General features: G+C 34.3%; 1 protein-coding gene and 2 long non-coding RNA genes across 5 annotated transcripts; 2 read left to right on the top strand and 1 right to left on the bottom strand.

The window, feature by feature from the left end:
• The first annotated feature begins 6923 nt into the window (after nucleotides 1–6923).
• On the top strand, nucleotides 6924–8647 carry LOC102624001 (3-oxo-Delta(4,5)-steroid 5-beta-reductase-like). 2 transcript variants are annotated; one of them, XM_052441995.1, is made up of 2 exons: nucleotides 6924–7099; nucleotides 7212–8647. In XM_052441995.1, exons 1-2 carry the CDS (start codon nucleotides 7061–7063, stop codon nucleotides 8361–8363), a joined length of 1191 nt encoding a protein of 396 aa, XP_052297955.1. In that variant the 5' UTR covers nucleotides 6924–7060; the 3' UTR covers nucleotides 8364–8647. The 2 variants fall into 2 exon arrangements, with proteins under 2 accessions (XP_052297955.1, XP_052297954.1); XM_052441994.1 differs by having other exon boundaries at nucleotides 6929–7099; nucleotides 7209–8647.
• Nucleotides 8648–15162: 6515 nt separating this feature from the next.
• On the bottom strand, nucleotides 15163–17268 carry LOC127902558 (uncharacterized). The gene is made up of 3 exons (XR_008054945.1): nucleotides 16285–17268; nucleotides 15744–15891; nucleotides 15163–15581 (listed from the first exon to the last, which is right to left on the bottom strand). It is a non-coding gene; the product is annotated as an uncharacterized LOC127902558 (long non-coding RNA).
• A 1393-nt stretch (nucleotides 17269–18661) lies between these two features.
• LOC127902557 (uncharacterized) lies at nucleotides 18662–22654 on the top strand. Of its 2 annotated transcripts, none has more exons than XR_008054943.1 (3): nucleotides 18662–19902; nucleotides 20728–20811; nucleotides 22240–22654. It is a non-coding gene; the product is annotated as an uncharacterized LOC127902557 (long non-coding RNA). The 2 variants fall into 2 exon arrangements; XR_008054944.1 differs by having other exon boundaries at nucleotides 18662–19876.
• Nucleotides 22655–24204: the final 1550 nt, after the last annotated feature.

Here is a 24204-nt window from a genome sequence, read left to right on the forward strand (position 1 = left end):
TTAAAGGCAAAATGTATCAAGAGTTGTTATTTCTAATTGTATCAATCTAGACCAATCCTAGCCATTTAAAAAATAATAACTGCAATTTAGTGTATAGGCTTAGACTAAAAAGCCTGCAAAATCACTTGCCGGAAAGACATAATGAATTTATAGCATTTGTGCCTTTTTTTTCTTTGTTTCTAGTTATTCATTTACTGCTTTTTTTTTTAACTAGACCGTCCATGAAAACATTTCATAACTTGTGATATTATCATTTTAAAATAATATGATACTCACCCATGAATGATGAGATAGTTTAATTCATAAAATGTTTCAAAAATTGTAAAAATTTAGTATTCCCTTAATAAGAATCACATGACTTCGAAATAGTTCATTTGGTCCTTGCATTCATTAGCTACTGTGCTAGTGCTCTTCAGTTGAGAAGATGAATGGGATTAATTACTTTGAACTTCCCAAACTTGAATCTCTTTCTTCTTCCACTCTATTTCAAGCCTTCACCCCATCAACTTATTATCGATGGACTGTTTTTAATTTTGACCTGCACATGTGATACAGAACCTGAGGATGATAGCCAATTAGCCATGAAATAAATTACATAAGGTCGTTTGATATTAATTGCCACTAGCATTTGGAATTCATTTCCGTTTTCAGTTATCTGATCATTTTTTAGAAACACATATGCAATGTGGTTTCTGTTTTAGTTAAATTTTAAATTATTCATGGAGTAGTACTTAAAAAGAAAGTAACTTTGAGAAGAATGGACAATTATGGTAATTCTGTTATCACTCTAATTCTCAATTTATAATCACATAATTATAGGCTTAATTTGTCTCCTAGCCGTTGGAGTCAATCGTGCAGCTGTAAATGAGATAATTCACTTTCCATACAAGGTTACGATGGCTGATTTTTTGCCAGACTTGGTTATAACATTTTTCAAAATCCAGGAGTGATTGATGCAAAATTTAATATCATTGATTCTGAAAATCCTCTAGGATGTTTCTCTTTATATAGAACACTTGTATAAAATAAAAATTATTCACCTGCACTGGACACAAAGATAGTTAAAAAATGAGCATGAAATTCTTAGGTATACAAATTGCAGTAGCCATTTACATTTACGTTCTCACCTTGACCAGCAAAATTAATGGCTTTAGAATTGAGCTCACCCCAAGAACCTCCATTGATTCGGCTTTGTTTCCCAAAGACCTTTCTCCAGAAGAAATACATCACAGAATTGCTCAACTCTCCAGAGTTCGCGCTCTTCAACTCGGATCCAAGCAAGAACCCGAAACACTAAAACCACCTGTTTATCCTTCTCCTTTTGCTAACACCAATATATACATAACAAAGATATCCATCGGCTCGACACAGTTCTCACCTTACTTGGTAGTGGATACCGGTAGTGATGATACATGGCTTCAATGTGAGGGTTGCACAAGTTGCTTTCCAATCAAGGGAGGAAGCTTTCCTGTCAAGGAAGCTTTATGTCCCCAAATTGTGTAGTAAAGGTCTATGCTCATACGATTGGAAGTACAAAGAAGGCAGTGCAATTAAGGGTGTGCTTTCATCCGAAAGTTTCACTTTTCCTGGGGATAAAAATACAAGCCTAGCATTTGCAAATGTAACCTTTGGTTGTGGCTATGACAATCAGAACGTATCATTTGGTGGATACATGGGAAGTGACTGTTTAAGGAATTAAATAGAGCGACCATGATCTCCTCCAAGTGAAAGTGAGCAAATGGTTGAGCAGGTCACCTTGACCAGGTAGTATGAGCTTGAGCAGATCACCTCGACCAGGTACAATGAGGTTGAGTAGATCGCCTTGACCAGGTGGTGTGAGCTTGAGCAGATCGCCTTGACCAGGTGGTGTGAGCTTGAGCAGATGACCATGTGGTATGAGCTTGAGCAAATCACCTCGACCAGGTGCTATGAGCTTGAGCAGATCACATCGAACAGGTGCTATGAGATGGAGCAGATCACCTCGACCAGGTGCTATGAGGTGGAGCAGATCACCTCAACCAGGTGCTATGAGCCTGAGCAGATCACATCGATCAGGTGCTATGAGTTGGAGCAGACCACCTCGACCAGGTGCTATGAGCTCGAGCAGATCACCTCGACCAGGTGCTATGAGCTCGAGCAGATCACCTCGACCAGGTGTTATGAGCTCGAGCAGATCACCTCGACCATGTGCTATGAGCTTGACCAGATCACCTCGACCAGGTGATGACCAGGAATAAAGACTCAGTTAAAATAAACCACCACAAAGCTCATCCGAAAAAGCAGGGCACGAATTTGATCAATTAATGGTTATTGTCACGATCTAAGGTCGTGGGTGTGAGGTGTTTTATAAAGACCCCGAGAAAACCACGCGGAGGGGAGGGCTCTTTTTCTCTTGATCTGACTGAGAAATTCTTTCTGGAGACTCTACTTTACTTTTCTGCAAATTATTCATAAAGCTTTTGGTTTTAAGGAAATATTTATTAAGCCATATGAGAAATGGCATATTTGGTTTTTCCTATAAACCCCATAACTGACTTGAGCGTCGGAGGGTTTACGCCGGAAAAACTTTCGGCACCTCTTACCATTCTCTGTAATTTCAGGTGCTTATTGATCGTCAGCTTGAAGATTATATGCTCATGAATGTTATGCTCATAGTCAGAGAATATTCTCGGAGATCGACCAGCAGCTTCCCACCAACAAATTTAATGCTGATGCAGGGATCTGAAACTGAGTCACTAACCAATTGGTTCAGATTTCGGCATCAACAGTGACAATATAATTGCAGGGGTGTTTGGTTTAGGGGCAGGGCAACGATCAATCCTGAGGCAATTGGAGCCTGAGACCAACCTACGTTTCTCTTACTGTCTTCGCTTGTACCCCACAACAGACGGGAGTAACACTACTTACTTGTGATTTGGCCCTGATGCTCAGATAAAAGGAGACGAAAAACGAAAAGTTCAGACAATAAAAATGAACCCCAGCCTACCCGGGTATTATGTGAATGTTACAGGTATTAGCATTGAAGGAAAACGACTAGAAATAAACCCAGCTTTGTTTCAGCTGAAACAAGGAGGCTCTGGTGGATTTGCTATTGATTCAGGTGTTGGACCCACTCTTCTTGTTCCTGAGGCATATGAAGTCTTGAAACTAGAAATCCTCGAATTCTATTTGGCGCGAGGCTTTCATCCTGTAAAAGTATTGCATGTGCCGTATGATCTTTGCTATGCTATTACACCCAGTGGCGGACCTACACGTGGGCTAGACCGGGCTGTAGCCCGGTCTAGTCCTGACAAAATCTTTTATACCCCTTATTTTTTTATCAATTTAGTAAAATAATAGAGTTTTAATTTTATTTTCATATATGTCCCTAACTCAATTACCCTTATATTTTCATCAATTTAGTATAACAATAGAGTTTTTATTTTATATTCAAATATGTCCCTAACCCAATTACCCTTATGTTTTCATCAATTTTATATAACAATAGAGTTTTTATTTTATTTACAAATATGTCCCTTATTCAATTATATTATTTTCAATTGAAATTAGTGACTTATTTTATAAAATGATTAAATCATATATTTATTGAATAGATTGAAAACATTAGGGAGCTAAAATTTTATTACTACTTTAATTTATTTTAAAAAACTTCTAATTGAAAAAAAATATGTCAATGTAATATAACATTGTCACTAGTATTAAAAGTACTTACAGAAACAACATGCAGTAACAATTATTAATATTTTGTAAATTTTTATCTGAATTTTCAGATTTTATTTATTAGTTATATTAACTAAGAGAGCAAGTTAGAAAATAAAATTTGAGTATTTTAAGGAGTTTTTTTATAGAAGAATTATCAACATCTAGTTTTTTAAAGAGAGCTAGAGCGCCTAACAAAGAAACAACTGCACCAAAATACATTTTTGCTGAATTGAGTTTAGTTTATTATTGAAACTTTTGACTAATAATACCTTTACAATTTGAAAGGATGAATAAATTTTAATTGTTTAATTTATTAAGTTTGGTAAATTAGTACTTCACTTCAAATATAAAAGTTTTACTTGTAATTTTTAATTGATTGTAACTACATGTATTGATCTATTTTAATTTGAAATTCTTAATTGATTTTTAATCCTTATATAATTATATATTATTATAGGCTGCAATGTCAGATTCTATAATTGAAAAATAGTGTTTTCATATTCAAGTTGCCTTTTATTTTTTACTCTTTTTCTATAATTATTTTTGTTTATAGTTCATATTTAGAGAGATAAGATTTTTGGTATTCCTCCTTATTTAATATACTTATTTTTATATATAAATTTTTATGTTCGTTTCAAAATATAAATTTTAAAATTTAGCCCAGGATAATATTAAATCCTGGATCCGCCCCTGAATTTACACCTGCAGCTAATGTTGATGCTAGTGTTTTCTTCCCGTCAATGGTATCCATTTCGAAGGGGCTGACCTTTTTCTGGATGATACTGCTGTGATGGGGTTCGTTGCTCCTCAATTGTTCTGTTTGATTTTCTTGCCTACGCATCCATCCGGACCGAATCTTCTGGGGGCATTTCAGCAAGAAAATCAAAGGTTTTTGTTTGATGTTGGAAAATCTACTGTGTCATTTGTTTCTGAGACATGTAATGAGCAAGAATAAGATTATGTGAGTCTAAAAAAATTGCAGGCTTTTCAAATTCTTTTTTTTTTCTTTTTCATCCCAGATTGTCAGCTTCTTTGGATTCAGGTCCTGCAATTGTAAAGGCCTGATCAGTACTCAATTTTAGACATAGCAGGTGTTAAAAATGAGACTGGTGCAATATTTAATTACGAATTCTCCAAAATTTGAACCCTACGTAAGCTTGATTTAGATAATCATGATGTAAGAAACAATACGTAAAATTTTATCATTAATTCTAACAAACCAAGGGAAAAATTAGAAGAAAAAGATTTATTTTAGGGTTAACTACACCTGGATGACACACATTTTAATAAATTTCAAAATAATTACACATGTTTTAAAAATACTTGATTAGTTGACAATCCATTAACTTTTACTATAAATTCTAATGGACCAAAGATAAAATTAAAAACAATATTATTTTATTTATTTTTTCATTTTTCTCTCTCCCCTTCTTCCTTCCTCTTCTCTAGTTTTTTTTTCTCCTTTCTTCATCTTCTTCAGTTCATTTCCTTCTCTTTTTCTCCTTTCTTTCATCTTTTTCAGTTCGTCTATTTTTTCTCCCTCTTTCTCTCCTTCTTTCTTTGTCTTCTCTAAGCATCTTCTCCACAGCCATGGCACAATAGTAGCCATGAGTTCCTAAGGTTGACTCAACAAGAATTTTAAAAAAAAAAAAATAGTTTGATTTAACCCAAAAAAAATCCTTGTTAGTTAGACTGACCTAGATTCAATTATAAGTAAGTAGGTATAGAAACACCATTTTGTAACTAATTGTCGGGACAAAAATATTATTTTCTTATTAATTGACTAATTCCTTTAGTTAACAGATTACTCTCTAATAGAGTATTTTTTAATGATGTAACACGTTTTTTAAATGTCAAAACAAGTGTCACTAATGGTAATTAACTCTAAAATAAATCTTGTTTTTATTCAACTTTACCCTTGATCCGTTAGAATTAACAATAAAAATCATTAGATTGTATGATTGTATATTTTTTTAAAATGTGTCATTATTTTAAAATTTGTCAAAACATATGTCATTCAAATGTAATTAATCCTTTTATAATCATCTATTAGTTGTAATGGCTTGTCTTAATTTTCTGAGGGCACATGGGCGCCATGTTCATTCAATAGATAGAAAATTGGTCTATTGATCAGGTGTTCCGTGCCGTTTTTGTCTTGAGAACTGAAAATCAGCCTCAACCTGAAGGCGTGTTGGCTTTGAAAAAAAAAAGAAAAAAAACACATTATTTTTATTTCCATTGCTTGACTGGACAAAATATACAAGAATTTAATTTCTATTAAAATTTAATATCCATCATAATGTAGAATTTTAATTTCAACCAATGAATGAAAAATTTAAATTTCTCTTATGTTGAAAACTAAAGATTCCAAAATTACCTTTCAACTTTTTAACTTGTTTAATGCCATTAATAATTATTATTTATAATTTTATTTTATCAATGTAATACTATAAATAATTTTATATTAATAAAATTTAATAAATGATTTAAGAAATTTAACAAAATAAATGAACTTATTTATTTTATTTATTTAATGCAAAAATATAGAAATATAAATTAACTATCGCCAAAAGTCCACTGGAATTCATGTGGATTGTTGCCCTACCACCACTCGAACGCTGATGTATGTATGTATATATATAATTCTAATAAATCATGAATTGTTTTAGAACTTTTTGACATTAAAAATGTTTGGTATTGATATTAAATTATATTTCATTACTAATGTAGATAGTTTAGTATTTAAGGTAAATGATAAATTTGTCCAAAGAAAAATTTTACGATTCTCCTTCCCTAAACCCTAAACCCTAAACCCTAAACCCTAAATAATAAATTTTAATTTCACTATTCTCCTTCACTCATTTTTTCTTCCTTCCCCTCCATTCAATTCTTTTCCTCTCTTTCCTTTTCTTCAAACCAAACATGACCTTAGTATAATTTGGCTCGCATAGAAGGAAAATTGCGCAGGCAAGGGAAATTTTCTCTATTAATTTTTTTTTCTAATGAAATAAACCATCCATATTAAATTCTGAATTTGATAGTAATAACCTAACTAATTTTTTTCACAACATTTAGAAAAATATGAGAGGGTAAAATAATAATAATAATAATAATAAAAGAATCATAATCTATAATGCACAGGTTGTCGCAATGACTCGTGAGTCGTGTGTCGTTTTTCGAGGGTGGGTGACTTGGATTTGGCCACATATGTCACTGCTCGCGTCATCTGAATTTCTCTTTCATTTCCCATACATAATAACAGCGATTAATTAAGAAGCACTGAAGCACAAAGCCGCAAACCAGATTTGTCATCAAACCTAGTGATTGCAGATTACAAAGCTTGTACCAACAACCAAAAATGAGCTGGTGGTGGGCAGGGGCAATTGGCGCTGCCAAGGTAAAGACTTATAATTAGATCAGCTCTTTCAATTGCTGTGCTTGAAAATTTTATTCTTATTAGTTCATACTTTTAAAATCTTGAGTTTAATTTTCATTTTAAATTACAGAAGAAATTCGAAGAAAATGAGCGACCACCGCAACCTCAAGACTACCAGCACGTGGGACTCCTGATAGGCGTAACGGGAATTGTGGGAAACAGCCTAGCTGAGATTTTGCCCCGACAGGATACTCCCGGGGGCCCGTGGAAGGTCTACGGAGTGGCCCGACGCCCCAGGCCCGACTGGAACGCCGATCACCCGATCGAATACATCCAATGCGACGTTTCCGACCAGGACGACACGCAGGCCAAGCTCACAAAACTCACCGACGTCACCCACATCTTCTACGTGACGTGGGCCAGCCGTCCCACGGAAGCCGAGAACTGCGAGGTCAACGGCGCCATGCTTCGCAACGTGCTCCGTTCCGTTATCCCGAATGCGCCAAATCTCCGCCACGTCTGCCTCCAAACAGGAGCGAAACACTACTTGGGACCGTCCGAGTCGTTCGGCAAGGTACGGCCTCACGACACGCCTTTCAGCGAAGACCTGCCAAGACTGAATGTGCCAAACTTTTATTACACTCAAGAAGACATACTGTTTGAAGAAGTTGAAAAAAGAAAGGGGCCGTTGCCATTGACTTGGTCCGTACACCGGCCTCATTTAATATTTGGGTTTTCACCGTACAGTTTGATGAATGTTGGGGGCACTCTGTGTGTGTATGCGGCTATATGTAAGCATGAAGGGGTTCGTTTACTGTTTCCAGGGAGTAAAGATTGTTGGGAGGGCTACTCGGTTGCTTCGGACGCGGATTTGATTGCGGAGCAACAGATTTGGGCGGCGGTGGATCCGTATGCCAGAAACGAAGCTTTTAACTGCAGCAATGGGGATGTTTTTAAGTGGAAGCATTTGTGGAAAGTGTTGGCTGAGCAGTTTGAGATTGAGAATTATGGGTTACCACAGGAGGGCGAGAGAGTGAGATTGGAGGAAATTATGAAAGGTAAAGAAGGCGTGTGGGAGGAGATTGTGAGAGAGAATCAGCTGCAGCCCACAAAGTTGAGTGAGGTGGCTGTCTGGGGGTTTGCAGATATGATGTTAGATGGAGGGTTTTTGTGGTTGGGTAGTATGAATAAGAGCAAGGAGCACGGATTCTTGGGCTTCAGGAATTCTAAGAATTCTTTCGTTAATTGGATTGACAAGATGAAAACTTACAGGATTGTGCCTTAGAGGAGTGATATTCTGTGAAGGTTGTAATTGTTATTTGGTGAGTATATGGTTATTATGTTTCCTTATCATGATTCATGTAACTATTTGAAAAATCAATAGTTTTTGGTCTGAGGATGGAAAATCTGCAGTCTGTTGTCGCATCTGTTTAATAAAAATAAATCGGAGGCTTTTTAATTTCTGTTTCTTTGTGTTCATTAGTTCATCCCAGCTTTTCTTTCATCTTCCTTGGTATCACCAACCAGTTGTAATAATTGCACAACAAAACTGATAGTGTTACAGAGATCTATTTATGGCTATGCTTTGGTTAATGAAAAAACTAATGTATACGTCATAATTTGTGGCAGTGGGGGCCTGCGTTCGCGCGGCCCCCTCCCCAACTCATTTAAAAGTTTTAACTATTTTTGTGCGCAATTGTCTCAACGGCTGTCTCTCAACTGACAATTATTGTAAGCGAGTTTCATTAATCCTGATCAGAACTGAAAATCCATTGTACATTGTCGTCTGCTGAAGTCAAGGCGTATCTTACTATACTTACCTAATAAGATCCTAATTAAGGTTTATTTTATTATTTAAAAAAAACTGAATAATTATATTTGCTCACCTAAACGTTAGGCCCCATCTTAATATATAGTTCCACTAAAAAATTAGTTTTTCTTTATTTTCTTGTTTAAAATGTAGGATTTTAATATTTTTCAATTATTTAACATTAAATCTTGATCGAATTTAGACCTCACTGAGATTTAGTTAATGACACAGGAGTGTTTAGGGACCTATCATGTTTGGAGGTTAACAATGAAGATGAATGTGGACATTTGGAAAGGATAGTCAAAGTGGGAAGCAATGGTCAAAATTAACAGCTCACTTGTTCGAATTAACTGTACCGTTCTAGAAATAGATAAATTATGTATAATATATGATTGTAAAGATAATTTTGTCTAGTTTTTAAGGAATTTTACGGAATCAAATTTGAATTTCTCTTCTTAAAGAAATTCAAGATTTAGTCAGCCAAAGTCACAGCTGTCAGAGTTCTGCACAAGGCCGCAAGTTGTGAATTTACTGGCATCAATGCGTCCAGTTATATCCAGCAAGTCTCATATCACTGGAAAGCTTTTTGAGTCAGGAGTTTAATAAATTTTATGGTATTCGATTTGGAATTTTCTACATCAAGATATGATTAAATGAGTGTTGACTGCTCATATTTGCTGATCAAACTGACCTAGTAGTCAAATTGAGATTTGCTTTGTTCTCTTCACAACTATGACTTTTAATTCAGGTTTGATTTGAATTCTAAATAAAAGAAATCTTATCCTAAGCTTGGAGGGATCTTCCAAGTTACCTATATAAATATATTAGGTTGTAACTTTTAAGAAGAGAGAGTGAGTGACTGAGAATATAGCCTAGAAGAGTTCTCTTTTGAGTTCCTTCTTTAAACTCTATATCTTTTGGGTGGATTCCTTCGAGTGGTGAGTTGAGAGGCCCTGTATCTCTTGTAGGATATCATTGTCGTTAGGTGGTGAATGTCTATATCCCTTTGTAACCCTCTTGAGTGGTGAGCTTTGTTAGATAATAATAAAAAGTTTACTTTAAAATTCTGCCGGTATCAGTTAAGGATTATTCTCTATTTTGAAAGTTAAATTTCCATCAAATAAGGTTGTTTAATGATTTCTACTTTTAAAAAAAATCAAGGCACTTAAAAATTATTATGTAGAAAATTTGTTAAGGATTTATATTTTAAAAAAAATCATACATATTTATCATAAAAATTTCAATCAATCTCATGTTAACTTTTTTTTAAAAATAAAAAATTTACCTAAGACCTAAAATTTAATTGCGCTGACCCTAACCCACAGTTTAGGATGGATAGATTATGTTGATTTTTTTTACCATATGACGGTATTAAGATTGTGGATACATGCCTTAACTGGACTTAGACCCTTATTACCCTACGACGTGTATCGCCTAAATTGACTATAAATAAAATAAGGCTGGAAATGTATTTAATATTCTAAAAGCTTGTCCGAAATTGGCTAGAAATAAAATAAGAGCAGAAATGTAGTTAACATACTGAAGTTGGTAGCAGCATCTAACACTTTCCAACGGCTAGTCTTCTATGTCTAACATTCAAGACCCTGCTCAAGAATGATAGCATTTACCAATCACACGCTCATTCAATAAATCATCTTACCAAATGCACTTTCATTTTTGTAATAATACAATTTTATTATTGTATATTAAATTAAGTGCAAAAACTAAAAAAATATCAGTTATTGGGAGATTATGGACCCTTGGAGATCCATTGTTATTATTCAGAGAGAGGATGAAAATCCCTCAAGCAATTCTGACGGAGACAGGAACATATGCGGAATATTGGGAACGGGTACATGGATTTCGATATCATCTTCTCCTCTCCCCATTACCATTTAAGGTTTAAACGATAAAGGAAGCATGTTGATTTTATCATGATTAAGTAAGTACGCGTGTCACACGTGCAATCAAGCTTTGAAAAATCAATTGTAATGGTTTGATGTTGGAAAACCTTCGTTCTGCCATCTCTTTTGTTACTTGTTATGAGCAAAAATTACTTGGAAACCCTTGTACTACCCAAATAGAAGTCATGTTTGTTGGTTAGATTTCCAGCGATGTATTACTTTGTTGTTTGTTAATAGCAAATAAATAATTAAACGTGTTTGGGGAATTAAATAAGGTGACCATGATCTCCTCCAATTAAAAGTGAGCAAATGGATGAGCAGAACACCTCAATCAGGTGGTAATTCTTGAGACTATGAGCAGACCACCCCAACCAGATGGTAATTCTTGAGACCATGAGCAGACCACCCCGACTAGACAGTAATTCTTGAGATCATGAGTTGACCATCTCGACCAGGAGGCCATTCAAGTGACTGTGAGCAGATGGGTTTGAGGAGACCAGAAACAGGTCGGTCCACAGACCTCAATTAAGTTTTACTGACGAGTTCCTTTTGAAAAGTCGGGCATAACGTCCATGCATGCCCAGTTGTTATAATTACAGCTCAATAACTACTATGTAACGGGCACATTAACTCATGATTCAAGCGCCGCATTCAACCCAGTAACACCAACGCATTGAAGATGGTACGATAATTTTGAATGCCTATAAAAGTACTAAAAAATCCAAAGGGAGGGGGACTTTTTTCTCTCTATGATATTTTTTACTCTTTTCAGAGTCTTCATTCATCTTTAGAGAAAAATAAAAAACAGTTTATTTTATTTATTTTTATTCTGGTAAACCCATAAATTGACTTGAGCATTGGAGGGTTCATGCTGTAAAAGCTTATGGTGCCTCTTACCGTTCTCTGTGTTTTCAGGTGTTCGCGGATTATTTACGAGTGGTTGCAATGCATTCTTGATAATTGACCAGCCGATTTTCCACCTAATAAATTTAATGCTAGTGTAAAAGTCTAGTATTTAGTCGCTATTCAACTCAATTGGATTTCAACATCAACAAAACGATTTTACGTCATTCTCAAACTTCAATAAAATTGAGCACCTATACAAAATAAAACTGACCAATATTTCAAATTTCGAGGATCAACATTATCTATCATAGACAGCAGCTAGCAATACATAAAGGCAGCTACCAATGTATAAGAGGATGAGATCGATCAACTAAGATTTAAAAATCAGAAGGGTGGGGTTCCACGAGGGCCAGGTCTCCCGCCGACCATTGGTCCACAGCAGCTCTAAAACATGCAGCAGTAGCGCAACACATAAATACTACCACAATAATTAATAATGCCCTAAATAAGTACCCAAAAAAAATAAAGACTTTTTTTGTAGGGATAGCGAGGGCTCGGTTCGATTTGGTTTGCTTCTGGATCGAACTAAACTGATCAATTGTTGTCCAATCTAACAATAATTAATAATGCCCTAAATAAGTACCCAAAAAAAATAAAGACTTTTTTTGTAGGGATAGCGAGGGCTCGGTTCGATTTGGTTTGCTTCTGGATCGAACTAAACTGATCAATTTTTGTCCAAACTATAAACCAAATTGAATTGATTCGGTTTGATTTTTATAGTTTTGAACCGTAAATTCTTTTCCATTTTGTAGTTTTTTCAGTTTCGATTTTTTTAACCAATAGGTTTTTCTTAATTTTTTAAATCAAACCGAATTAGAACCAAATCACGGTTTGATTCAATTTTTATTGGCATCAGTTTTTATACCCGCCCCTAATTTTTTGTATCACCCAATTCAATTAAAGTTACCATAAAGAAATAAAACGGAAAATACCACCAAAAAAAAAATATTCAAAGTAACCATACTCGGCCCTCCTAACAGCGAACCCCAGCTTAGCGGCATCTTCTTATCTCTCCCTAATTAGAAATGCAATGGCAAGGATATATATACGCTGATGGTTATTGATCAAGCTGATGTAGAAAATATATAGTGATGTGTGTGCGCGCGCGTGCGTGCGCGTGTAGATTCAAAAAAGCTTAATGGTTATGGATTAGAACTGTGGACTAGCAAATGGGGAAGGTAAATGGAATTTGTTTAAATGTATATGCTAGAGAACTTTAATTTATACAGCCTGATGTTCCACATCGATAATGAAAGACTAGTAAGTAGAAAGAACCATTTATATATATAACCTAGTGCTCGAAGTTCAAATTGTTCATGACACTTCGATAGGAACAGGTGAGTCAAGTTGATGAAAAGGTGAACGAAAGAATGTAAAACAAAATGTAAATTCAAATTTCTCGGTTTTCGCTTCATATATGCATTAAACACAGAACACTTCTATGTTGATTGTATGTTAATATTTGCAACCAATCACTTTGTCAACAATTAAATGGCTCTTTATATATATTAATATTATTCGAAGAATTCAAGTTTCTCTGTTGCAAACAATAATGTTTGGCAAACCTAGGATTAATTAGAATGCTCTATTTATATTTATTTGTGGGATGATTTATAATAAGAGATTTATTATATATATTTTAGCTTTCCTTTTGCTATTGTAGCTGTCTAAATATGTTGAGGGGTAAGGCTCACTATGTCTCCGCTAACTAGGTAGAAAATATTTTTGGTTTTTAGTAAGATTACCTCGCTAGCCAAGTTTCATTAAGAAAAAAATTATCCATTTGTTTATTTTTTAATGTTAGGAGGTCCCTCAAAAGTTAAATCGATCTTTTTAACCCCTATCTCTCCAAACAATTTAAAAGTTCAGGACTTTAATTCTAACATATCTTGATAATATAATATGAGTAATAAATTGACACTTCCTTGACAATTTATTTAATTATTAAAAGATGTCACACGATTAGCATTTTGATGATTGATAAACCACAAAGTTAAACAACACTATACACATCATAATTAATGATATGTGAAACAATGATTTGAGACAAACTACATAAACCCTAGTTACGTAAATGTAATAGAATAAATTATTATTGTACATTATATTTCGAATCCATCCTTTACACGTTAAGATTGAATTAAAAAGTATCAAATAAATTAATGGTTAATTAGCATAATTTTCATCCGATTAAACTTTCATACAATAACAATGAACAAAACCATCCAATAACTCATAGATAATAAATCATAATTAACTATCTCAAACAAATTCCTTAACAATTAAAACTACCGTCTTCATTACATAAACAACATCGGGGTAAAAGTAAAGCAGCAAACAGAATTCTTATGACAAGTGGCAACTGGCATGCAAGATGATCACGGAGGTGGTGGGCCGAGATCAGTTGGACCAGGAGGTCCAGGCGGGCCCATTGGACCACCAAAGCAGCCTTGTAGCAACCAGCAGCGGCACAGAAAGCTCAAGCTGTCATAACAATTAACAAACCCAACGACAAGCAATCAAAAACCAGTATTAGCTTTTCCGCCACTGAGAATTTTTTTTGTCAATGTGTCAATTTTTTTGTGATTGTTCAGTTGCATCTTAAGTTCCCATTTTAACACGTGCAACTGTATCTTACACTACATGATGTGTCAACGATGCTTACTTGGAGCACTTCAACAATGAATGGGACTAACAGAACAACACATGGAGAATTTTGAAACCCTCAACACCTAAATTCGATGTTTAATTACTTACCATGAACCGATGACGTCACAAAAGCCACCGAAAAAGTCCGGCGGTCCAAGCAGTGGTGGACCCCAACGAGGTGGCCCTCCAGGTCCTCCCGGTGCCATTGCTATTTGCTAATTACTGTTACCCGCTCTTTAAGCAAAATTAGTATACGCCAAGGAAATTACCAAGAGACTTTCACAATGTTTTCATGTTATATTGACGTGGTACAAGTGCCAGAAGGTTTCTTGTGTTTATAGAAAGTGCATGCTTAGGATTTAAGCATCCATCTTTGTTGTCACATTTGCATATAACACTTTCCAACTGGCTAGTCTTCTATATCTAACATTCAAGACCCTGCTCAAGAGTGATTGCATTTACCAATCACACGCTCATTCAATAAATCATCTTACCAAATGCACTTTCATTTTTGTAATTAACAATCGCAACAGTGATTTTGATAATTCAAGTGATAATCTCTGTAGTTAAAACCCATTTAACAACCTATGGAGGATTTGTGCCCACAAATGTGACCGAATGGTTTTTAAATAATTTTATTTAATTGGCTACCCAACTTCAAATCTTAATAGAAATAAGGGATTTAAACAAAATGAATATGGGCTTTGCTCACCGCATTGAAAAAAAAAAAAAACTACAGAAGGTTTATCGACATGAGTCTTCAGTGATAAGCAATTAGATCATATTTTACTTTCCAAAAAATGGCATGTCTCAAAGAAGTTTAAGCCAAGAAATTTCCAAAACGCAACAACAGATGAACGGGTGTGATTAGAAAGTGCCACAGAGAAATGAAAAGAATACTATAACTAATACATCTATAAGTCTCATTTCCATGATGATATTATAGCAGTGGGTTACCAAACCCAATTGAATTATATATATATATATATATATTTACTCGAAAATTAGGTTAGAGGGCAAAATGATTACACAAATTCTATAGAAAAATGGCCAAGAAAGCTGCCTTTTGCCTCTGTATATGTGAGCTAACTGTTAACTAGTATTGTCTTCCAGATTATTCATCCATATACAACTCTGCAAATCACAAGAATCCTTCACAAAATGGCCGCCAGTCCAATAGATTCCCCCTCTTCAGTTCTGTTTTCTGGGGCATTATCTGAGCTGCGTGGCCTTGCTGAAAAGAGAATGCAACAGACTAGTAAGTAGACTGCATTTGGAGAATTGCAGATTCGCTTGAATTGAAAATAAAAATTAAGAATGGCTCCTAGAACCGCTTAAGGGCTAGTATGGCCAGATTAGTAAAAGGATGGAAGAGAAATTATGCAAGAATGCTTACTTGAAACATTTGTGATAACATTAACTCTTTTCTGAGCAGCAAGAGCTTTCAACTTGTTCTCAGTACCTAATACAAGCAAGCTCCTCATATGTTGCTTTTGTACCCTAGGACTAGTTGTCTTTGTTATTTGGATATTCTCACTTCCTCTCTTTTGAAAAAGGGAAAAAAGAAAACTTGATTAGCGAAGCTCAATTACTGCTGTTAATAGTCTAGCCATTTAACAAACTTATGCCCATCGTTTGGAAAACCAAAAAAATACAATTATTTTTCCAAGAATATAAGCATGAAGAAAACTGAAATTAAGAATGAAATTAGAGAGGTTCGAAAGGCATATACACGAATTAAACTGAAGCTGATTATAATAAGGGCTAATATCACCATTTGCAAAGCAAAATAACCAAAATAAGAAGCCAATTTAAAGTTTCTTAACAACTAGCTCTAAAGAAAGACAAGTGCAGCAAATTAAAGATGTTTAATTAAGCCTCTCTAATCTTAAACATAAGTAGTTGAGGTGCCGAATATGCTTGGATCGATCCAGTACCGTAAGTAACAAGGCAGCTTCTTCTAATTAAGCATATCGACCCGTCTGGTTATTTCCGTTTGCCAGAACGTAACCTCACCCATGATCACATGATTATCCTCAATGAAACAATCGTTGTGAAGGTCATAATCAAGCCATCATCAGACAGTCCGTGCTCTCCACGGACGGCAGCAGCTATAACCTCGTGATAAATCCATAACATTGCAACAACATTTTCCATCAAGAAACGATGTGCGGGACGCAAATCTGCACTACGAAAAGCATCACGAAAGAAGTTGAGCAGCAAAGGTATGTAAATCGAGAGAATAAAATAATACACATTGATGCTTAAAGAGAGCAGAACGCCGGCCCGCCTGCTTTGTGTGCAGAGATGAGATAAAGCTACTACGTATTGTGCCCAGTAAAAGATCGAAGAAGCTGAGTCGATTCTGATGCTGAATCCCCAGACCAAGACTAAGGTTGGAGCAAGGGTTGCTATGCCTGCATATTCAGAGCCCAACACCTCCGCGAACAAGATCATCCAGCTGTTTAAGTTTGTGATGAGCATCATTGTTAACAAAGATGACATGTCGGGAAGAAGCTCATGATTGTGGGTTGGCCAAATGGGCATTTTCCCTCTCTTTTGTAATTTTTTTTCTCGGTATTGTATGTAACTTGTCTGTTTGGCTTCTGGGAAAACAAATATGAGAGGAGAAAGTGATTGGAGAAAATTAAGCTGAATTACGGGATGAGGGTTGAGGCAGTCCAAACCATGTGCTTCTACTCTGTTAGTGCATTTACCTATCACATATAACAAATGGAAATGGCAGAGAATTCAAATTAAAGCTTCACAAAATGGGAAACTTAGGTATAAAGTGCTGGGTGGAAGTGACAAATTAAGGAATTTTGAAGGTCATAGTCATCTCAATTTATAGACTTCATTAATGCCAATATCTTATTAATTTCTGAAGTTGAAAATTAACATATCGTTGACTATGTTGAGCTGTACAAAGCTCGTTACTCATTCCAGTCACTTTATTTCTCAAATTTATGATCTTTCAAAATCTTCTCAACTCCCACTGTTATTGCTGGCTTTTCTGTTGATCAATTAACATTCATGTCTTCTGTTTGTATGCAGGCACGTTTATTTTTCATCAATTTTTTTTTTATTTACGCATATCTATATTTGAGTACTTGTAAAAAATTATGTATCATACATAGGAATTAAGAATTATTGTTACGTTATTAACCAAATTCTCAGTATTTTAAATGCAGTGGAAAGTTTTGTACGTTTCAATATTATTTTTATCAATATTTTTTGGAGAAATAATTGTTGAAAAAATAAAATAAAATCAGAGAGCGAGAAACTTTTGCCAAAAATTGAAAGGAAACTTGTACTCCAAGTTATTGCTGTACGCCCACACATAACACAAGCATAACATATATCTCCATAATGAAATGATGAATGAGTGAGTATTCACGTCTCTTGTAGAAGATGAAAAATTCAAGAACAGACAAATAAGTCTGAAAGAAGAAATATTAATTAGATATGAAGATGATTAGTGTGAACTTAACGTGTTATTGAATTGTTTGAAATCTTGTGCTGCGAAGATGGATAAAATATTGAAGCTAATCACATCGATGAGTGAACATGATAAAATAATCAACGTTCAAGACCATTTGAGCATAAAATAATCAGCGTTCAAGACCATTTGAGCATTTTACAGTTTAAATGCATAGTGAAATTGTATGATGGATGGAGTGATGTTGCGACAGAGGCATTGATTAATAAATTAAGGTTACTTAATTTTAACCTAAAAAATACTTACTTGCCTTTTGAACTTTGTAACACGCTAATATTTACATTTAATTTTCTCCAATATTTTAATAGTACATTTGTCTATATTGTTTATCATGAATATGGATTTTAAAATCGTAACAACCATGCTTTTATAATGAAAAAAAGAGAGAAAATAAAGAAAACAACAAACAACAGAAATAGATAATGAACACATATTCTTTAAAAAAAATAAATAATTTATTTCTAAAACAATATCTATCTTAACAAGATTATGTTCTTTTTACCTACTCACAATCAATAATTTTATGCATTCTAATAAAATAGTAATAATTAAATGAAATAAAAATAATATAAGTTTATGATCAACACCAACTACCAACAGATACAACAAATATTTTGTGACAGACTGTGGACAAAATAACGTATATCATAAAAGCATGCGCACTCGTGATGGAATTACAGTTTATGAAGGATTAATGACCAACTTTGTGATAGAATTATTGACAATCATGAACTTAAGATATGGTCAAGACAAAAAATTATATTAACTATTATTTAAAAATAAGAAATGAAACGGTGCGTTTACAAAGTGCTTGAGTAAAGACACTCCGGCATTTTCCAAGTCTAAACACAGTCATCCTCACGGTAACGTGTCACAGCCTCACCGTTAAATCAGAAAATCAAACCCTCACTCGATCATTCAAATTTCTACGACGTCACTGCGTATATTACAAAGCAAAGAGAGTTACCATATTGCTATCGTTCAGACCTCACGTTGCCGCCGTTGTCCCAATAATCTATCGGAGTTCTTGGCGAAGAGTAGTCGGGATTTTCTCCCCGGTCGCTGGAGGCCCCAACGCTGGTGAGATTCGATGTGACACAGTGGAATTAGCTGTGAAGCGATGAGTTAGTGGTGGCCAGGGTTTCACTTTCGTTTCCCCAAAACCAGTTTTCTTCCCAATTCCCCATGCGCCTCATGTAGTATCATATTATTAATCTATGGTTCATGCTCTTTCATTTCTATTTCATAAAAAATTGCTTTTAAATTTATAATTTAACTTGGTAATTAAATATTTATTCGTTTAATTGTTGCAAGTTGAGCAGGATTATGAGCTGATGTGTTCCCTCGATGAGAATTCAACTCAGTCTCTTGATCAACTATGGGACCTCACAGTAATGCCAACTATTCAACCTTTTTTTTTGTCCATAATTTATGACATTTCTGCTAACCTCCCCGTTCAATTTGACATTTCTGTTAAAACCTGGATTTTATTAATTTTTATTATTTGTATATGTGCCCTATGGTAGAGTTACTAAAGTGCTGAAAGGCAGTTGTTAGAAAACAAAAAATTAATATTCAATTCGTTAGTTCATCCTTGACTTGGCTTCCATGGCTTTTTGCACAAACCATGCTTGACTGTTGAAATCAAGGAATTAGCTTGGATAATGCTTAAACAGTCAATAATTAGCCAAATAAGACGAGTAATATCCGTTGATGGATGATGATTGATTACCGGGTGGGTTATTTTAATAATAGTGCCTTTGATATTAGGTGTACTTTCTTATTTGTTTTGGACTCATCCAGGGACCAGAAAGCAGAGGCTGAGACTCAGCCCTTATGAAACACTCTCTCTCCTAGGTTAATATTGGCACTATTGTGCCGAGTAAGTAGCATTAGTTTCTTTCACCCTTTGTGTTTTTGATCCCTTGATCAGTTTTCGATTATGCAAAGCACTGACCTTAAATTTCTGTGATTGTGTGGTACACTTAAAGGAGGTTGACTTGAGTGGAAATTTGCTTTCAAATTAGAAGGTTTGCGTTCGTACATTTTACAATTTGTAAGAGCTGCTTCAAAAATGTTTTGATCTGTACTCTCTCTTTCGCCTTTGTCTTTCTTGTCATACATAAGCACAAAAGTTATTATCATCTATGTGCATTAAAGGAGCTTTAGCTTTAAATTTATTAGCTACAAAACCTGCATTTGCTGCTAGATAACCTTTTAAAATCACGGTCATACTTAGCATGGCATGGATGCACATAATTGGCTTTATCTTTCAATAAATTCTAAATTTCTCAAAGTTAAATGCAATAGGTGATCTTTTGTTTGTTTGATTTTCTCTGATCAAACTTACTCTCTTTTTTACTGTAAAGTGGAAATGGAAAATCTCTGAGTGCATTGAGATTTCCTATAATTGGGCTCTTAGGTCAAAGCTTTTTGAATGAAATGAAATTTGCTACTGCTGCAGTGCATGCCAGAACAAATAATCCTACTTTTACTCTTTCGTGGTGTATCTGCTGAAGTTTCATTATTAATTATAGTGGAGAGTTGAGACAAATTGGCTGAAAATATATCTATAATTTCTCAGCAACGTTTTGGTTCATGCATTGATATTTTCATTTGTTTGGTATATTTCATGAGATTACTATTATTAATATATTATTAAATCATGTTGATTATTGCTATAAACTACTATTTGAGTATACATTAAGGGGTTAATGCTATAAAAGTGTTTTTTGTTTAAAAGAAATGATAGTTTATACAAGCATTTTTTTAATTAAAAAATTGTATATGATCATTATGGTTTAATTATGAATTTTTTGGATGATGATACTCTGATGGTTTTTGGAGTTACAATTTTTAATTTGTATTATGTTTTTTTTAGGTACTGTGAATTTGGATTGTCTTGCTGCACGAGAATTTTAGTGTTGGAATAATGGAATTTGGTGGACATTGATTTTTGGCACAGGTACTTCGCTCCTGGTGATTACTTATATTAGGAAATGGGGTTGATGTATTTTGAAAATACTTCAAAATACATGTATTTTGTTGTTTATTTTTATAGGGGGCAACACCATAATATAAAAAAAAAATTATAAGATTTTGCATAATATCAAACTTTGTTTATAAAATTAATCCACCAAAGATAATTTTTCCAAAAATTAATAGGAAATTTATTTTTAAGTGGGTTCAATTGCCCCTGCACCCTTAAATATAGATCCATCCTGGTGACAATGATGTAGACGAAGGATAGATTGTTTGTCACGCACCCCATTTTATGATAATTATTTTCCGTCATCTAATGTCTATTTTCTTGTAATGCTTGTTAATTTAAGAATCATACAACTAACTTTGAATGTGCCCGTTTGCATCTGTGCAAAATTTTTGCTATTTCATGGCTTAGCTAGAGAAAAAAAATTTATTGACTTTTTTTTTTAATTTCCCTTAAATTCATCCATCGTTTTCATTAGACTCCATTTGGTATAGCTTTATAAATAGAGCTTATTTACCCTTAAGTATAACTTTTGTTAGTAGAGCTTTCACCAAAACAATTTTAGTTGTTTGGTTATTAATGAGAACTTTTATTAAAAAATATAAAATTACTTTAATATGTAAGTTTTTTTAAAGTTATATTATGAAATGAATGAAATAAGATTATCAAAAGCCTAAAATTTGAGCTATGCGAGTAAAGACAAAGTAGCTTATTTCATCTTTGAAAGTTCTACCCTTAAATAAGCAATATCAAACAGACACTTAGAATTTTATTCATTATAAGAAGTCATAACATTAAAATTAAAAGTCCTGAAATTCCCTTGAACCCGCCCTCGATACACATTATTTGTTGTGGTTCGATTATCGAAATATTACATTGATTTTGACTTAGGGACGGTTCAAATTAAACAATGTGATAGCAGGAATATTTGGTTTAGGAGATAAATGATTTGGAAAATTGCAAAAAAAATTATTACACTTTCAAGTAGTTTTTTTTTTTAATTTTTAACTGTTCAGCAATTAATTCTGACCTTTTGGACTTTCCAGAAAGTTGAATGCTTTTTAACTCTTCCATTCTATAAATTTCCTTAACCAATGCACATGCACTGGCCATCACTCTCTATAAATCACAAGGCTGTTTTCATGGGAATTAATTCCATGGAATTTGTATGCTTCTGTCAACATGATGAATTGTATTTTTTTCTACGAGTATGATGAGTTTCTTGTCTGCTTGAACGCGGCCATGCTCCCTACTCTAAACCAAGGCTCAATGGGAGACTGCATCGTTTACTTTCCTATCTTTCGTAACAGTAGCAATGTTTCTTGGAATGCAAGCTATCCTTTTGAAATCAGTAGCTATGTTTTGGATTATGATTTAGTTTCTGGTTTCATTTTTATAATGAAGAATACGAAACATTGGAAAAGCTTGCTTGTTGAGGTCACTGATAGAGATAGTACTCTTATTGGACGGCCTTCGTGGCTTTTTGATTGGCACAAAGACAACAAATGCGGTGTCTGGTTTACCTCTGGAGGAAATCACACTATAGATGATGTTTCTGTTCCTTAAATTGTTGGAGCGGCCATTTCCGAATATAATCACGAGTCTTGGCTTATTGACTGGACTTATTACCGTTTGGTTGTGCTTAATTTTGACCTGCAGACAAGGTTCACAGCCCTGAGGATGATAGACATGATTTAATTTGCATTAGGTTGTTTGACGTTTCCATTAGCATTTGGATTATTTTTCTGTTTTCGTTATGTGGTCAATTTTGAGAAGCATATCTACAAAATCTGCTCTAATGAAAAATGCATGCTTTCAATTTTGGTTTCTTCTTTTGATCAGGGATTTTAAGCTTATTGTGTGTTCTGGTCAAAATGTAATTATCATTCCTTGGAAGATGCATTTGAGGAAGATAGAAAAATGGATCTGACTTGCAATCCCGTTCATTTTATTATTAAATGGGAATAGGTCCTCATTCATGAAAGAAAAGATAATTGAATATATTTAGTTAAATTTAAGATTCAACCACAACGATGGTGTACCTGTACAGATTGCCTTGAGACGTCCTAAGTAAAGCTAAGAATGAAAGTGTTCGAAGTGGCGACATGTTGGATGAAATGCCGCAGAGAGATGAAAGGTGAGTAATGCCGAAATAGGAGAGGATTTCTTCATGATCTAATTTTCTCTTGAACAAAATGTAGATATATAATCGGTAATTAATAAATATAAATATAAATATAAATATAATTAAATCTTAACCATAAACTATAAATTAATACTAAAAAACATGCGATGCAAGATTTTTAAAAATTTAGAAGAGCTCAGTTAAGAGAGGATCATAACTCAAGAAAAGAATTGTAAGGCAACTTTCAAAGAATTGTGAGGCACCATTTGATGATAAATCTAATTATATGATCCATAAATACCAAGCCACTATCATCAACTTTTTTTTTTTTTTTTCAATTAAGAAATTAATGAATTCCAGCTGCCATCCAGAGTTCCCCAAAACACTTCAGTGAAGGATTGTAAGAGAACCCTAGTGAAGTGGTTAGGGGAACTCGAGGGGACAGCTAAAGAAATAAAACTACTCCTCTCTCTTGTTCTCTACTTGCACGTTGGCATTGAGATTATTCAGCAGGCCCTGCTACTTATACAGTATTCGCAATAGTGGCCTTTGCTTTGCCCGTAAGCATCAGAGATTCGAGTGAACAAGTTCACAGTTCACTATAAGTTGCCGTGAGTTGAACCTGGTCAGAATTTGGAAAAGCTCTTTAACCTCTACTCCCAAAAACTCAAATTTTGGGCTTTTCCTAGTAGAGGTAAATTAGCTTATTTAAGCTAAAAAAACTCTACTAAAAAAATAACCAAACACCATAAAAAAATTTAAAAAATGCTTATGAAATTAAATAAGCATTTATGGCTCTTAAATAAGCCATACCAAACAGGCTCTAAGATCTCTATATAACTATCCAAATTTTGGACGTAGGGAATTAGCAAAAGGATCAGGTAATAGAAGTTATCATGTAAAGGTAAATGCGTCAATGAATTTGAGTGGTCAATGTTGGTGTCATAATTCATTAGGAATCAATCTTAGGAGCCAGCGGAGTTATTCTCAGAGATTTCAGTGTGGATGGTAGAAATTGAAATAGGTGTGGCCCAGTTATTGAGATTATATTCTAGTACCACCTGTGCAACATAATAAGATCCTTTGGTTTTCATCCCTGAAGAAATTTGAAAATGAGAGGCTTGATCCATTCAAACATTAAAGCTTGAATCTGCACATGGCCAATCATCTACACGGCTACACCATCATTTTATTCTCCTTATGCATATCACCCGAAGTTGCATCTATTTTCACTGCCATAATTT

Source organism: Citrus sinensis, chromosome 5, assembly GCF_022201045.2.
Source record: "Citrus sinensis cultivar Valencia sweet orange chromosome 5, DVS_A1.0, whole genome shotgun sequence".
NCBI lineage: Eukaryota > Viridiplantae > Streptophyta > Magnoliopsida > Sapindales > Rutaceae > Citrus > Citrus sinensis.

Excerpts from the sequence above, each read along its gene's own strand:
- LOC102624001 (XM_052441994.1), top strand. The coding sequence starts at position 7,061 with ATGAGCTGGTGGTGGGCAGGGGCAATTGGCGCTGCCAAG. Across the intron at positions 7,100-7,208 it reads GGGCAATTGGCGCTGCCAAG|AAGAAATTCGAAGAAAATGA; the intron begins GTAAAGACTTAT and ends TTTAAATTACAG.